We start from the raw sequence: 17,882 nt of genomic DNA, 5'->3' as shown, positions 1-17,882 counted from the left end.
TGTCACAGGATCAATTCTTCTGTCTCTGTTCCTACTGCAGTTACAAACTCTGTATGCAAGTCACATTAAAAGTACCTTCATATTGTTTGGGGTTTTTTTTCTTCCTTTGTCTTGTCTTTTCCTGAAGATCTCCTCCCATTCCCACTGTAGTTCCTGCATCTTGACATTGACATATGTCTTGGAGGCTTGTCAACATAAAGCAGCGTGTGGTCTCAGACACGAGCCTTGCTCCCTCCACATGACTCTCAAGCAGAGACCTGTGAGCAATTACTCAAACTAGCCTCTCAAACAGCGGTACCCGGAGGTGCATGTTTAAATGTTTTAATTACTTCAGTGGGGATATGGCATAGGAATTTTTGAGCAGGATCAACCTGGAAAAATTGCTGAGGAACTGCAGATGCTGTTCTGTAAGGAATTGCTTTCTTTTTTATGTGGCTATCATGCCAGGATGGCTAACGCATATTGGTTTCTTAGGAAAAGAAAGAAACTATGACCACCTAGTTCTTGAAAACAAAACGGGATACAGAAGCTAGCCCAAAAATTGTGGATGACATAGGAAATTATATTCCTAAATATGAATTTTCTTAAGTACAAAAGCAAGCAAGATTTTGGTTCTGGGTTATCTCCATCCAGAACATATTAACAACAACTTGCTATTTCCTACAATAAAATTAATTCGATCAATCCTGGATTAGGAGCAGTTTAAAAACTGGTTTGCTTGCCTAAGCCTTGCCTAAAAATGTGCTTGATCAGAGACAGCATCTCAGGAAACTGATCTCACATTGGGGAACTAAAGTCTATTTAGCCATCCATGAACACCTCTCTTCCCTGATTCCTTTGGGACAAGGTGTCCCAAGGAATAGTTATTTGACTTTCCACAGAAGAGGGCCTGCTAGAATTCACCTTGTGGAGTTTGCTTTGGTAGGCCTCTACCCTAAGTAGGGGTCTAGGGGAGTAGGGGATCCAATGCACCTTTCAGTGGGAAGTGCAGTGGCTCTGCACATACGGTTCTGAGTTTTAGTTGTTTAACCACACAGTGGTAGGAAAGTAACTCTTAGGAAACTCTTGGCTGCTAGTGGGAGTGATAAATTATAACCACATGTAGAAACAAGGCAAAATCCAGACTATATCATTACATTGTCACAGCATCCACTGTACAAGCATGCTTAGTGCTTAGCTTACAATGTGCAGTCATTTTTAAGTACCTTTTTTCCCAACATTTATAACCTTTTCAACTGGTCACAGGTTTGAAATCTGATGCTTTTCTTAGGATGAGCATCTGGACAATAATCTTGTTTCCCTGTCTCCCAATCCATTTTGGAGTTGAATGTATCCAGTTAAAGTACTAACGGTTAGCAATCCTTGTGCTCAAGGTAGCCATACTACATAAGCTCTTAGCTTTGCTACCCAAGGATTTGATGAGTGACTTGTGTTGCAGAGAACTGCTGCTATAGTTGCCCTGGGAATGGAGGAAAGACATCTACCAGGTGTACTGATCCTTACCAAGTGTGATGCTACTTCCAAGTGGCAGGAGAATTGCAGGGAGGCATGTATCCCACATAGGAAAACAAATGAAAGGGAAAGCAAATAGGTTTTCTATTTCTTCTCAATGCATCTGACTAGAATAAAGGCACAATCCGTCCCTATATTTCAGAGTATGTGCTCTTACAGCATCATCAAAGGAAACACACACATAAGATTCAAAGTAGTTGAGGGACGCAAACAGCTATGTTAGCAAAAGAAAAAATGCCTGGAAGATAGCAAAATAAGTTTTCCTTCTCAGAATTAAATGACCATTATGTTTATAAAAGGATCTGAAGCATATCCACATTCAAACATTTTCAGATAGTACCTGCCTCTCCCAGCATACAGCCACTGGCTACTTAAATTCGGTCTGTGGGCCTTGCCTGCCTGTGGCCTGGTGTTGAAATAAATAGCTTGAAGAGAAGGGGAGGTTAAGCAATCATTTGCAAGCCCACTTCTGCCAGTGGGATTGGTATCTTTTTGTGTCTTGAAGCCATAAACTGAAGGATGTGAAAATTTCATCACCTCTCCTGCTTTGAAAAATGCATCAAAATATACCATGTAATTCTACCTCAGCAAAATGAAGTCATAAATATTTGAAATGTGTGAGCAAGAACAATCTAGATAATTATTTAGGACCTCAATGACTGTCATCAGCAATAATGATGATTAAATTAACAAGTAAAAACAAAAAAAGAGAATATGAGGAAAAACTTGCTAATTGTGAGATATCTTAAATTGTTGAAGAGTTTTGTGGGGTATGGTAGAAACTACATAATGTGAAGCAATTAAAATTTGCCAAATCAAAGCATTCAGAAACACACAGTACAATACAAAACAGTTTTATATTGTCATGGGGGTGAACAGGTTACCTACTGTCTAGCTCTAGTTCTTAAGATCTTCATTTGAGAAAGAAAGAAATGAAATAGAATTATGTACTCAAAATATTTGTCTTGTTTTCTTTTTCAGCGCAAATTGAAGTGATACCATGCAAAATTTGTGGTGATAAGTCCTCTGGAATACACTATGGAGTCATCACATGTGAAGGCTGCAAGGTAGGAGATTTTAATACAGCATAGTCGTCAGCATCTGCATTAGCCTCAGGCGTCTGTGTACAATAATACACTCTTACACGCTTTCAAGCAAGTGGTGCCAAAGGCTGTAAAGACTGCTGCTGATATAGATACATTTTATACCTAATTTTACTAGTTGCTTTCTTTTTCATCAAATAGTCTTTAGAGTTACCTCCTCATTTGAAACATGAATTAATCGCATCTGATGCAGTATAAGTGCTGATACACAGGCTAGCAACTGTAAGTCACACCTGTTCTACCTTAAATCAGCTTGAGAGATGGATTTCTTATCTTGTTTCCTATACAATCCGTGTAGCATTAAAAGTTGCCGTAGTATCTCTGTTCAACATCTTAAAAGCTTACAGGTGTCAGTTTGGTCCTATTTTATCCCCTTTGTATTCTCTGCAGGCCAAACTGTAATCTCCAAAATAAAAAATGCCTTAGATTATAACTGGTGTAAAGGGATCCTTTGTCTTCTTCCTTATAGGCTCCAGCACAGGGCAATTGCTGGGATTGGAGGTTAAAAAAAAAAAAAAAAAAAAGGGCAAAAAACCCTTCCATGCTGCTTAGTCATATTAACATATTATCTCAGGCATTAGTTCAAATAACGCAAATCAGACCACAAGCCAAGAGAAGAAAGGCTTCAGTTTTCAACTTTAAAAATACTCTCTGATTTTATTACCTAAAGAATTATATTATTACTCATGGAAAACCAGAATTTCATACAAATGTGGGTATTTCAGCTTTGACTGTAAATGGGAAATTCCAAAGATGGAGAGGCAGCATCTCTTATTTCTTCTATGTGGAAACTCAAAAACTAGTACATTTGAGTGTGGGTGTATATTTTTAGAGTGAAATAACAAGTCTGTATTTATTTAATATGTTACAAAATTTTAGAACATCTAAAAAAATCTGAAAATTTGGGTGCACCCATTCCCAAAATAAAGTTTTTAATGCCAACACATTGAGAAGCAATAAAATTACAAAGATCAGATTTCTTTCAGAAATTTTAACAATTGTGAATAGAACAACCCGCGGTGTGTCACTGTGTTATTGTGACACTGGACTAGAAACAAGCACCTTCTTATGATGATCACATGAAACAGGATTAGACTAATTGATCTGATACTACAAAACTGGCACAAAAGCTACAGGAGAAAAATGCTTTAAGCAGAAAAACAGCATCTTGTCTCGGTACTCAGCGCCCACAGAGCAGTTAGGGGTAGAGTCTCCTGTAGATGTGATTAGGGTTAATTCTGGCCCTTGTGTGTGCCTCAACAGGAGATGATACCCCTCAGCTCTGTGTGTAGACTGCTTATTGAGATAAAGAGCTTCTCTTCCACTTACGACAGTTTTAATCCTATTGTTTTTGTGCCAGTTTTGCAGTATCAGATCAATTAGTCTTGTTTTGTGAGCCTGTTGTGAAAAAGATGTCAGTTTTCACATCGGGTCTGATGGGAGGCATCTCAGTCTGTCAGAGCTCTCTTAAGGTAAGCGCTGTCTCAGGCAGTGTAACTCTGGTCTTCATTGCTCAGCAATTAAATAACTATTTGCTCAGCCTGCATACTAATAAGTTGTAATTTCTAGCTCCTTTTGCCTGAATGTGTCAGAAATTTGAATTAATTAAGAGGGACACCATGTGTGGAAGAGGCAAGAACCACTCCGTAAGCACGCACAGACCTTGAGCCAGGCACCAGGCAGCCACAGCATTTCAGGACACAGCATCCGAGGATTGTACTGCCAGTGGCAGTGCTACAAACTTCAAGGGACAGGAAATCCTCTAACTCTGTGTCCCTACATTAGCTATGCCACTGCAAATGCATATTTTAAGTGCTTAAGAGGCATCATAAATATTACCACTGTTTTGTGTGCACGCCTGCATATGCTGAATAATGTGCTGGACCCATTGAAGAACGTGGTGGCTCTGCCACTGTCGTCACTGAAGGGGTGAAACCTGAAGACAGGTTTCCATACCATCTGTCTCTGTGGCTCCTTCTTTTGCTGAGAAGCCTTTTATCATCCTTCCTGCCTACCCCCAGAGCAAAGTACTTGCTACCACTCTTTTGTCATGATTTAGACAGTAGTTCATGTGACCATTTCCCTTCTCAGACTGACTGTCAGTGATGGATAAAGTGACTTCTTCAAGATGCAGAAAGACTTGTTGTCAGTGTTGGGAATATTGGAAACCTGTCTTTACGTCCGTAGCTCCTCAGTAATGAGCTGCATCCTCCTTCCCTCAAATGGAATTATTCCCAGTAAATATAGCCAATATTATATAAAGATCCCCTAAAAATAAAATGAAAGGATTGTCTGTACTTTGTAAGACAACATTTAGATCTTATGCAGGAGAAAGAGACTACAAAAGTCTCCTTGGAAAAATAAATTACCTACTGTAGATTAATTTTATTATGTAACCCTTGATTTTTTCCTAAGAGGGGCAAAGAAGGAACGAACAAATTCTTCTGAGATGAGATCAACCTTAATGGGAAAAAACAGCGCTACAGGATAAGGCACAGTCAATGCTAGATGGTTGTGGGGGGGGTTTTAACATTGTTTAATTCATTTGTTCTCTCAAATGCATATCTACATAGCAGCTGCTAAAATCAAAACTTTTAAACCAGAAAATCCTTTGCATGTCAAAAACAAAACTGGCTGTAAAGTTCAGCAAATAGAGTAGAAATATCTGCAATTAGCATCCATTTAGTCTTAAACTCATCTCCACAGTTCCAGGAAAATTTTGGTCAGCCAGGATCAGATAAGTCCCCACCAGATTTTATCTGAGAGTTCCACTAAAGGACATCCCTGTTCTCAAAACTGCAAATCGTAAAACTTAATTTAGTTTTTAGATATACTATAATCACTGATGAAACTAGCACAGGCCAGATGAAGTGAGTCTCTTTACACTCGACCTCAGGAGCTAGCACTGCTGGTGTCCTTGATGGGACACCATGCCTGTCGCCTGTTGTTACTGACACCCCACACCATCCTCATTGGGTTCTCCGGGACTTGAGTGAGAACTCAGGCAAGCGAATTGAGCCCTTGACACTGTCGCCTCGTTGCTTCCCCACTCTCGTTCCCCCAAAATGCACGACTGCCACCATTTCCATTGCTCGGTATTACCATCTGTCAGCCTGTGCGGACATGACACTGGTTTTGTCTGATAAATGAAGTCAGCTCTGCTTTCTTGCTCCATTTAGAGCTGTTTGCAAACCAGCCCAGAAAGGCACGACCACTTTGGTGACTAGTATAACTGCAGTAATGATGCTTTCTGCCCTTTTTCTCCTCATGGCTTCCCGCAGTGTCTAGGCTGTCCTTCAGCTGTCCCACCAAACAACCCTGCAGCTGCCTGTGTCTAAAGATGCCAAAGTGACCAAGGAACTTCTCTTCTTTGTTTCTCTCTCTCTGGACTTGCTGTTCTCCTGTCCTTTATTTTACTCGAAAGAAAAGAATATCATAAAATGCCTTCTCCCTCTCTCTTTCTCTCCCTAATCCTCACTCCCTGGTTTGATTCCTCTTGTCACCTCTGCCATTTCATGTCACTTCTACCATAACCATATGGTTATGTCACTTCTACCACTTCATGTCACTTCTACCATAACCCGTGGTAGAAGCTGGGAGCTCGTAAGGCCTCCCAGAGCAGCTGGGAGCTCGTAAGGCCTTACATACGGGTTAATACTCTCCTTTTAGCCCTCTGATCTTTAGCCAAATAGCCCACAACTGGCCAGAAAAACCTTCTAGGAGATAGAATAACTACACATTTTTACATAGATAAAATGGATAATGTTATATTCTATTGAAATGGAAAATGTCATTACTTTCTCATGGTAGTGTCTAAAGGTGTTGCTTTCTCCATTGTGTGTTGGCTTTACTTGATACAGTCATTAAATCCCAGTGCTTTTGTGATGCTTGAATTTGAATTACTTTTCACTCCTGAAGTGTATGGTCCCTCCAGATTAGATCAACATTTGCCAGGTTAAATTGAACAGCAGATTTCAGCTTCTAACACTATGCATAGCCAGTGCCGGTTATTACCAGGCTCTTTCATTAAAGGAAGAAAATAGACAGAACAAATACTTTTAAGTCATTTATTTACAAATGCTGACAAGCTTTTCCTCGATTAGGAGCAAGCATTAGATGATACATGGTTGTTATTGCACAATAAGAATGCATTCTGTAATATTATTGTTTGCGTTTTAACAAAGTAGAATTACATTCTTTACAGAAAAAAGCACAATTCTCCTTATTATAAGTAAATGTTCTTTAATTTCACTATACGAGGCCAACACATCTGCAAAGCCATAGCATAAGTAGCATTGCACTGAATAAGAGTTTATTGTAGTTGTTTACATGGTTCTGTGTGTATGTGTGTGTGCACATATATGCACATGGTAATACTTGGTCTCTCTTGCTCCCTTGCCCCTAGGGATTCTTTCGGAGGAGTCAGCAGAACAATGCCTCCTACTCCTGCCCAAGGCAGAGAAACTGTTTAATTGACAGAACCAACAGAAATCGTTGCCAACACTGCCGACTGCAGAAATGTCTTGCCCTGGGAATGTCTCGAGATGGTAAGGAGTCAGATTCCTGTTTCACGCCTAAACCCTTTGAAACTCTTCTTCACTGCTGACTTACTTAAACTCCCTGTAGATTTCTGGAAAAAAAGAGAGGAGAAGCTCCTTGCTTTGTAATGCACGGACTGTGAGACATGGATCTTTGCCATTCAGTTAACAAAGGAGGCTATTTTCATGGGGAGGGTGGGGAAATCACAAAATGGAGAGCAGTATTAGTTTGGAATAGAAAGAGTCAGAAGTGAAATGTGTTTTTCTGATCAAAAGCACAAAAAGGTCACCTCTGGAGAGGTGGATTTGTATTCCAGTTTAGATAATGTCTTATATTAAACATTAGCATTTATCTTAACATTAAATATTGAAGTGTGAAAGCATCCCTTTCCTTGAGATCTCTAAAGGTCTGTGGCAGTAAATACGCAGTTGAGAAGAAATTTACACCTTGATAGCATTAGGGGTTTCTGTTTGTTTTATTCAGAGCACTTGACCAAGTATTTTGCATTGCTAACAAAACATTTCTTTTACCTGTGCATTGCCCCCTGTCTCTGTCTGGGTCTATAGAAGAGACGTTTCATAGTTCAGCACTGAAAATGGACATGATGCCAGCGGAAAGCTCCACAGTGTATCTGATAGCTGTATCCTTTGGTCCTTGCAGAGCTCTGGTCCACCTTCCAGCTGTGGTGTGATGAGCCATGATTGGCAGGCCGAGAACGTGCACCACACCAGAGCTGCGGGCAGAGGGAGGCTTGGGCAAGGCTGCCCATGGTCACCACTGCTCGTGCAGGGGGTTTCCAGCTCACAGACACATTTTAAATGGTCAGGAAGTATGAGAAGAAAATGTTCTACTTTTGAAGGCAGGTTATATTAATTTTGATTGCCTGGCAGCAGTTTTCTGTGTTAGAAAGTTTACACAAAATGTGTCATTTGAAATTAACACTCATTGATGGAGAAGTTACTTAAAGAGCTATTTCTTTAGATGGTCTGCAGATTATAAACTTGTTTTAAATTTGGACTGTAATAGGTCTTTTCCTGCCTCAGTGTGTCTCACGTCTTACTGAAACAACCTGCTCACCAGTCTCACCGGTCTGGAAGGGGCCTTGCAGTCTAGCCTTTAATCCGTGAACTCTTTTTGGTCCTCGCATGCAGCTTACTTAATGCCTTAGCTCCCGATTCTTCCTGTAGGAGATTAACATAGTGCCACTTCAGTAATTTAACAGCACATGCTTTCCTCCTAAAAGTAATATCTTCCAATGATTTGAGGTATCACAGAGGCATTTTAATATTACTGACAGCAGTGTCTTCCCAACCTATAATGCAGGGACCACTGCGTACAGACAAAGGGAGTGATCCTTCTGATGGCATCACTTTCTTCTCTCATTGTTTATGTAAGGGTGTTTATACTTAACTATATTAAGAGCTCTTGCAAGTTTAAAATAGGCTGTATGGATTTTTTTAACAGAGAAATTGAACATGATTTTTACCTCTCAGCCATGTAACAGATTCATTTTTATCATGCGGAGGCAGGATGCTAATTGACAGCAGCTGGAGAATCCAATTAATGAATATATAATGAGAATAAACAGTGGGTGTTTGTTTTTATTACTGAGGCTCTAAATTTGAAGAAAATACACAGTTGCATTTTTCAAAGTACAGTCATTGTATATTGTCCGTAAGGGTGTGCAGTGCACCGTGGACTGATTCCAGGGGCGGGCTGTGTTCATGTGAGCTAGCTTGCCGCCTGTGTGAAGGGCTGCAAGTAAGCTGAGGTTGGCAACAAGAAGAAAACCTCTTTCTTTTTCTGTTGAAGAGGGTGCCATCTCCTTGGTATTCTGGCACTGCCTTTTCATATTATACTCTTCCTTTTCTGTTTTTTTTTCCTGACTGAAGATTTTCACATTCATCCACATGTGTAGGCTCAGACTCTTCTATAGGAGGGCCATAGCTAAACTATGGGGTAGCAAAAATGAGAGCCAAGCCCATCCTGTGCTAATAAGTGCGATGATTCTGAATTGATCCCAATTACAGATGGACTGGAAATACTCAGCATTGGAAAGTACACCTCATAATATGTAGAAATTAGTATTTCCAGAGCAATATCCTCTTATCTGTGCTCTGATAAATTCTGCTGAATGTATCCCTCATTTGTTTTAGAGCACAATTAACAGCTACCTCTGCTCTGCGATCCCAAGATCTAGCTCAGTAGAAAGCCAGAATCTGGGGGGGGAGATAATCAGCTATGACTGTATATGCAGGCTATGGATTTACTCTTCCTAGTTCCACAGCAATCATTTTTGAAAATTTCAATCTCAGTGTAATGAACCCTGTTCCTGGGGAGAGTGGGTTGCACTCTGATGTTTTCCCCTCTTTCTCATCAGAAGGAATGCATGGATTTGTGCACGGAGATTATGTAAATTGATTGTGTAAATCCCTGAGACTTTCCTCTGTGGAAAAGATGACATTCATTTGTGCTGTTTACCTTCAAATCTGTTATTTTCCTCTAGGTTCTACCTCTAACCTGTAAGATTTTTTTTAAAAAGTGTGATGGTAATACCCAATTGAAAGGATACAATAATAGGGCTTTAGGGCTTGTTTTCAATCAGAGTACTAATCCTGTTAGTGCACTGTTTAAAGGTTTGTGAAAAGTTCGTAAATCACATGGGATAAGAATCTACAGACTGTACATTTCATACAGCTCTGGGTTCTTGTTCAGTGAGCACAGAGATATAAAAGGATGCACGGTCTTTTTAACATTCACACTGTGAAGTGAGTTGCTTGACTGAGGCCCTCCTGTCAAACAGGAGTCATTGTCATCACCTTGTAAATCCAAGCACACAATACTTTTACCGTTGTGAGACACATATGGTGTAAAGCTTTGCATCCTCTCTCATTTCCACAGAAAAAGACAAGTTTCCACAGCAAAAGTAATGCTGAAAGTAAATATCAAAAGAGTGGTGGGGTTGAGGGGAATCAACCAAAAAAGAAAGACAGCAATGGTTCACATTGTGCCTTGTTTTTCAGCTGTGAAGTTCGGAAGAATGTCCAAAAAGCAGAGGGATAGCTTGTACGCTGAAGTGCAGAAGCACCAGCAGCGACTGCAGGAACAGCGGCAGCAGCAGAGCGGCGAGGCAGAAGCCCTTGCCAGGGTTTACAGCAACAGCATCAGCAATGGCTTGAGCAACCTGAATAACGAAACTGGCAGCACCTACTCAAATGGGCACGTCATCGACCTGCCAAAGTCTGAGGGTTACTATAATGTGGATTCTGCCCAGCCTTCCCCAGACCAGTCTGGGTTAGACATGACTGGAATCAAACAGATAAAGCAGGAACCTATCTATGACCTCACCTCTGTACCAAACTTGTTTACCTATAGCTCTTTCAACAATGGGCAATTAGCTCCGGGGATATCCATGACTGAAATAGGTAAGGAAAATTCTTATTCCTCTAGTGTAATGTGTATATATAATGTGTCTTTATTAAAATATTATATAGGCATTCCATACACAGGTACACAATAATTACATGTTCACACTGTTTATGTACACACACATACAGGGAGTAAAGGAAAGATCAGTCTGGCAGTAATTGACACAACATTGGGGCAGTTCTGTTTTTACCAAAATCTGCAAATTATGCAGTTTCTTAAACTCAGCAGTTCATGTTCTGTTTATGAAATAGGAGCACCAAAGCAGGTGATGAATCAATCAGAACAAAGTGATAATTAGTAGCAGGGAGCTTGTTTCAAATGAGCTCATTACTAGCAGGGTTAAATGATCTCTTCAGCCAGACATCCATATTCTTGTCAACACCAGAATCCCCATGGCAGCTAATTCTAGGTTATTTATTGTCAAAAAGCACCAGCTCTCTACTTCTGGTGTATGGATGCACATGCAGAGCAAGTTCACTGAATTTGTGAGGTGCGCAAACTCTGAATGTAGTTGCGTGGACACCTCTGCTCCTTTGCTTGAATGCCGTGGATAACCTGTCCCTTGATTTATTCTTTGAAAAGTAGCAAAGAGACCTCTCTGTGAGATGAGATGGTTTGAAAGGCAACAGCTAATGGTGATTCTTCTCTAAGGAGGATTTCTGTTCATCTAATGCCTCTAGTCATACCTCTCCAACACAACTGGAACTACTACTTCTAATATAAAGAAATAACATGAAAGAAGATTGGCATCCTAATTAGGTACTTCCCACCTCAACAAGGGAAGTATGCTGAGTCATTTGTGGTTGAGAATATAATCAAAGGGTAACACTTCATTAATGGAATTTAATTAAAAAGAAAGAAGAAGAAAAAAAAATGGTCTTCAAGAGCACCCATAACAAATGAATTAATGTCATATCATAAAACACCTCTATTGTTCTGGCCTGGCCTTGCTGCCTCATGGATGTACACTGAGATGTGTAAATGTATGTGTGTACTCAGACTTACTGAGGGCCCTGGAGATGTGGCATGCACTTGATATATTTTGCAGAAAGGGTGTATGTAGTAGCTACTGTCTGATAAAAAAACGAAGGTGCAGTTAGAATCTCTAGCATATTTTCTACCCTTGGATGCACAGGAAGCTGTGTAACAAATTGTGTGCTTTAGCTGCGAATTGTTCAGGGAAAAGTTATGCTTTTCTGCCACTCTGTTTAGTGGGACATGTTTTGTTATGACTTTTGGTCTAGGCTGCTGTCCAGTGAAGTCCTACACCCACAGCATAGCAGTACAGAGGATTAGTGAGGAACATCTGCTCCAGCTTCTCTCTCGGCTCTTGTGGCCATATGAATACTACTCACGTGTGGCTTGTGCAGACCTCAGTCCTACAACAGTGGTTCACATTACTCCAAACCAGCTGAGAGACAATTTAAACAGTCGTAAGAGCTGTTTCCCTGCAGCACCCTGTACCAAAAGGAAGTGTTCCCAGAGAGACTCTGAGGAGGTACCAGAAATATGACAGTTCTGATAGTCCATGAATTAGGGTTTATGCTCAGTTACAGAAGTGAGCCCAAAGAGAGAATATGGCCACAGGACTATATCCTTAGTGGCTAAAGGATCCCACTGAAGTCAATGGTATCTTTTGACTCATGGAGCTTTAGAGAAGCATTTAACTTTTATCACTTGAAGGATTGTTTAGAAATAATGCAACATTCTTAAATTTTCACCCATTTTTTTGCTCTCCTAGCCCTAAAACTGACAGGCCTAAACCCACCCCACCTTTCCCAGTCTTTCATCCTCTGTGTCATCTGGCCAATGTTCATCTTCTGGAGCACACAATGTGGGGAAAACCCCAGAGCGCAAGGGAGCAGGACATAGCAAAGGGCCTGTTTCTGAACTGACAGCAAAATTCAGATGCTGGGATTTACCTCTCTTCCTTTTGAAATGGGAACTGGGGCTCCTAAATTGCTAGGATTTTACCCAAATACTGCTGTACATCACTTGTGGCACCTACAGCAGAGAAGTAAGGGTGTTAGTGAGAGATAATATAGTAAAACGGATCAGCTGACACAGCTGAAAAAATAGAAGAGCTGTACCATAAAATATTTGGATTAGTGCACAGGCAAATGATATTTTCAGTGTTTAAAAACAAACAGAAAATACCTCTTAATGCTGCAGTGGATTGTTGGACCATCTGTAAAGCTGCAGTCTCAAAGTCAAAGTAGGAAAACTCTAAGCACTGGGATGCATTGATTTTATATTACAGTGTGCTTAAATTTCACCCCAGCATTGTATCTTACTCACTCCAGTGAGAATTAGGAATAAGCTCAACTCATGTTAAATAGAAGTTACTACCTTAACTGTTAGATGAATTCGTAGAGAATATACAGGAGATGGAAAGCTATACTGCATTGATCCTCGTGCCTGAGAAATTTCTTTGTACTACCTTGTCTAATAAAATACTGAACTGTTGCTTTAAGTATCCCAGATCATGTTAGTTCTTTTCCTCACTGAAGACTTTCTACCAGATTCAAAATTTCCGGTCTTAGTTTTCTTCTGTCTTTATATTCTTCAAATACATGTATTTTTTTAAGCACCACCTCACTTGCCACTTGCCGGATCTTGAATGCAACCCTCTTAATTTTTTCCTCATAAATGAATGCGTGAGACTCCTTCTATCCTTGAGCTCCTAAAAGTTGGTGTAAGCTGTCCAAGGGACAGACTTCTTCACAGGCAGCCCAGAATCAAAGTAGTCTTTACAGCTTCTGCGTCACATGCCAACCAATGTCCTGTTCACTTATTTTTTCAGTGTTATTGCTTTGCTTGTTTCTCACTCAATTCTCTGCTGTTTAAGTCAGTTTTTATTAAGATACCTCTGACTGCACATTTCCAAGTTTGAATCTCATTTTCTCTTTCTTATTTTTCTAACTTTTTCAATCCTGTTACATTATGTCGCAGTCCTCATTGATGCTTTGTGACTTCTTTCAATTTAGAATTATCTCTTCATTTAATTAGCATGCTGTGAACCCTCTCAGATTATTAATGAAAATGTTAAATGCTTGTAAAACAAGTTCTAACAATGGTCCCTGCTGCACCTGACTAAACAACTTGCTGCAATTGCACAAATTACTTTAGTATTTACTTTTTGCTTGCTATCCAACAGTAAGGTTCTCTGAAAAAGCCAAATAACAAGTCTCCATTTCCTTGTCAGCTTGATTCAGTTATAAAAATAATATCTTCTAAGATACTCTATGACATAATTTATACATCATTTACATTATTTTCTTCACATGTTAATTTTCTAATTCCACCAAAAAGGAATTGAAATTATCAGGCCTACTTTGATCTTTTACAGTTCCATGCTTTAATTTGAATGTGAAAGTGCTCTTTTTCTTGAACATACCTTCATCTACAGTAGACTTTGTAGTGGAAATGGAAATTGTTCAACTTAACAGTTTTGAAATTCAAAATTTTTACACAGCAAATGTTTCAACACATAGTATTAGAATGGCACAGCATCAAAATATAGCTTATCTGCATTGCATGCTTACTAGTAATCTTTAAATACTGTACGAGGAAATAGGTGAAGGAGAAAGAGGTGCTGACATGTTAAAGTTGTATAGGGCTCCTTCACACATATTTAGTACTAGCATATTCCTCCAAATGAGTTGAATAGTCCAGGGTACAACTGCACATTATCTGATCACTATGAGAAGCAGGCTAGGTAATGTCTCCTATGGAAAAGAGGGCTAAGTATAAGAAAGAGCATTTTCAGATACAGACACAAATTTCTCATGTAACTGCCAGAGCTTACGATGGAGAAAAAGTTGGAGAAAATCAGGTAGTTCCCCATTAGACAGAACTGTGCCTTAGGCTCAGCCCTGGTCAGTATTCCAGTTCCTGTTACAAAAAGAAACTCAAAGCATAAAGAAATCAGTTCAAAACTCATAAATAAGCATAGAGGAACAGAGCTTCAGCTTGGCATCAGCTGCATTTCCCAGCCAGTTCCTTTTTTTTTTAAAGGAGGTATTTTCATCCTTAAGTCAAGGCATCTTATTGGAGACTTGATCTGGATTTGTAGCCAAGTGGGCAGAGCACCGAGTAGGTCAGATGCAGCAACCAGATGAGATGGGCAGGCTCTTTCTCTACCTGTCCTGCTGTCCACAGGTGGCCTGACCCAGGTGTGTCCTGCCAGCCAGCAATGCTGCCACCACGGGAGGCATCCATGGCCTGAGGGTGCATTCTGCCAAGGGACCCCACGGCACGGTCCTGCTTCTCCCTTACCACCATGCACATCTGGGAAGGCAGAAATTCCTCATGCTGTGGTGGGAGCTCAAACTGTGGGGTGGAATCTGCTCATGGTGTCGAAAATGAGAATTTGGTCATTTGCAGAACAGTTTTCTCCTCACAGAGAGAGTCATAGAGGTCAGCTGGTGCATGGGAAATCCTAAAGGGAGAAGGGAGCTCCATTTCCTGACCCTGGTAGCCCCACAGAAAGACAGCAATGCTTGCTCCCAAGTGTGATTTTAAATTAGCAAGTATTAAAGGCTTATTTTTAGACTGGTCAAATTAAAGACCATCTTGTTTAAATATATGTGCATAAAATTATCTGTCACTGAGCTTAGCATTGCGTTTTCCTCACAAAATATGTGGCTCAGATGTTGGTCTGTAAAAGTTAATGGAAAGGTTTCCCTGCCTTGACTGCAGTTGAGATTACCAGCCTATGATTTCTTAAAGATGAGAAAAAATTATCAGGGAACACTGTTGTGGAGAAAACAGATTGGTTAAGGTTTCACTCCAGGTCAAATTGAAGAGTGCCCTATAGCTGTGTGTATTTAGGCCGTCAGTAAGGCACCACTAGAGTGTACAGGAGGTCACATAGTCCAGCCTCTATAATTACAGAAAAAAGTGTTGTCTCTGTATATTTACATGGCATTTCTTCAACATTAGTCCTATTTGAAGGACTACCCAATGGCTTGGAGAGCTTGTATTTCTACCAAAATTAAAGTCGAATAGTAAGTAAGGTTGGTATGCTTGGTAAGTAAGGTTGGTAGGCATCTTCCCTTTCCCCAGCCTCTGACCCTGCTCTGCTGTGTGTATCCTAAGGTGGGCAATAGTTTACTAGGGCAGCCACGTGGTGAGAACTGGATGAGGTACCACCTGCCCTACTCACCAAATCCACCATAATGCATAGCTCTTTTGACCCTGACCCATTGACTGGAACATGGCAGTAAAGCAAAACCTTCAAAATGTTTTAAAGACTGGCTCAGGATGGGTATGTAAAAGAAAAGCCCCTTTGATAACTGCAAATTACACCCTGTGCATATGTAAGCCTTAATTTAGCTGGGTTCATAGGTTCATCTCAGGACCTACAGCGAACAACTTTATGTGCTCTAAAGTTATTAAATTTCCATTGCTGCAATATCATACAAACAGGAGCTTAGCTTTTAGTTCGTTCACTGTCCCATCCTAAGAGGAGATCTTCACCTGGAAACATTCTCAACTCCTCTGCTGAGGTTATTTTTGAAAGCCAGTCCCACACCTTTCTCCTTTCAGTAGAACTCTTCCCATTAACTTTAGAAGAATTTAGTTTATTCCTCCATGCCTATACTGTTCATGGATGTCCACAGCACCGTATGTTGCATATGCAGTATACCTACCAGCAGCAGACTGATGTCTTAAAAAGTACGCCGTGCCTTTTTAAGGCACGTATTGGCCAGTTAGATGTTATTTGAAGGGACACTGTAGGGACCAGCACACTCAAAATGCAATGAACTCTAACTAAAACCCATACCCAAGGTGACATTAACAATGTCTGTGTTGATGTTCCCTTTACCACCCACCCACCACACAGTGAAGCAGAAATTATGGTTTTGTGGCTGTAGTCCTGTGTAATGTTTCTTCACCTCTTTTTCTAAGCCTTAATTTAATATCCCTCCTACCAAGGTGACAGTCAAATTTTGCAGAGCAGATGTCTACTGCCTTACAGCTGAATTTCAGCAGAGCAATGTTGCCATCTAGTGAGCAATTTTAAAAGTGCAGCATGTGCATTTCTATTCAGATACCCTTAGGGCACTATATCTTACCGTCATTACCTATTCAAAGGTGACAATCAGAATAAATTAATATTTCAGTTCTGTATTCATTTCGGTTCATGTGACAAAACTTAGAACTTCTTCTGCTATTTTTTTTTAACTAATTAACTTTTTCCCCTTTTCGTACTCTCAAGAAGAGAGCTGAGAATGGTAAGATTTAAAACTAATTTGACTGTTGCTCAGCTAGGAAACGTTTCAACTTCATAAAAAAATGGACAGAAAAGTGAAGGAATAAATTAGATCATTATGATGCTGAAGCATTCTAGCTGAAGTGATGCTGGAGAAAAGGGTGGGTTTTTATAATTGTAGATTCTGGGGTTTTTAAAGGATATATTAAGAAATAAATTTAACCAATAAAATCAACAAACAATTTGGCAGAAATTTTGGGAAAAAAGTAAAATTTTTGAAAGTTTGTAAATTTTTCTAGTTCTATCTTTTCCCACCTCCAAATTAGTAATCTCTCTTTATTTCCAAATTTAGACCAAAACCAGCCTAATTACACATTTAAGTAAAGGCTTTAATGAGTTTATGTTGCCCAACCTGATAGTTTAAATGATCCAAATGTTCATAAATAACTGATTATGTTGTTATCTTTTACTAAGTGCATATTTTAGCACTTACTAATTTAAGAAGACTTAGGCAGGGCAGAGTTTGTGTTATAACTCTTTATGTACCTCTAGAAAATAAAGGCTGCTTTCTAGAAGGTACCATATTGAAGCACCAGTTTTTTCACGCTGTGATTCTCAAATCATGGAGCATCCACTGCCTCACAGTAACTGCAGTGGACTTTGGATCAGTCCCATGTTGGTTCTGGCAGTCCTGCTCGACTACACTAAACACAAATTATAGCAGTTCAATAAGCACGATGCAATGTGCCTTTTTACCAACTCGAGTTCAAATTTATACAGTAAAGCAATTAATCTAAAACTATTTGAAAATGCAGCAGATAGCCTAAAAGTATAACTCAGAGTGGGTTTTCCTGCAAATTATAAAGCTTTTTCGCTATTTCTGAAAACAATTTGACTTCTCTTTCAGTTAAGTCAATTAATATATCAAATGCAGGCCAACTAGTAATGTCACAATAATTTTACCAATAATGGCCATTGGCAGCTTTCCTAGCTGGGGTTTGATCACACTGCAGACCATGTACTATAGCTGCTGCAGAAAATGCCATTTTAAATACTGCCCTTTATGTTTATTGGGGGGATAA

At 39.8% G+C, this 17,882-nt stretch overlaps 1 protein-coding gene across 1 annotated transcript in view; it reads left to right on the top strand.

Annotated features, from left to right (window-relative positions):
• The window catches only part of RORB (RAR related orphan receptor B), a 136,526-nt gene that overhangs the window by 98,927 nt on the left and 19,717 nt on the right, over positions 1-17,882 (top strand). The window contains exons 2-4 of the mRNA XM_072859243.1: positions 2,494-2,579; positions 7,021-7,162; positions 10,178-10,579. Coding sequence (XP_072715344.1) covers positions 2,494-2,579; positions 7,021-7,162; positions 10,178-10,579 — 630 coding nt within the window. The remainder of the gene's footprint in view (positions 1-2,493; positions 2,580-7,020; positions 7,163-10,177; positions 10,580-17,882) is intronic.

The sequence above is a fragment of the Ciconia boyciana genome, chromosome 4, assembly GCF_034638445.1.
Source record: "Ciconia boyciana chromosome 4, ASM3463844v1, whole genome shotgun sequence".
NCBI classification, from domain to species: Eukaryota; Metazoa; Chordata; class Aves; order Ciconiiformes; family Ciconiidae; genus Ciconia; species Ciconia boyciana.
Note: the sequence above shows the minus strand (reverse complement) of the source record. Positions and strands in the feature narration are given on the sequence as shown.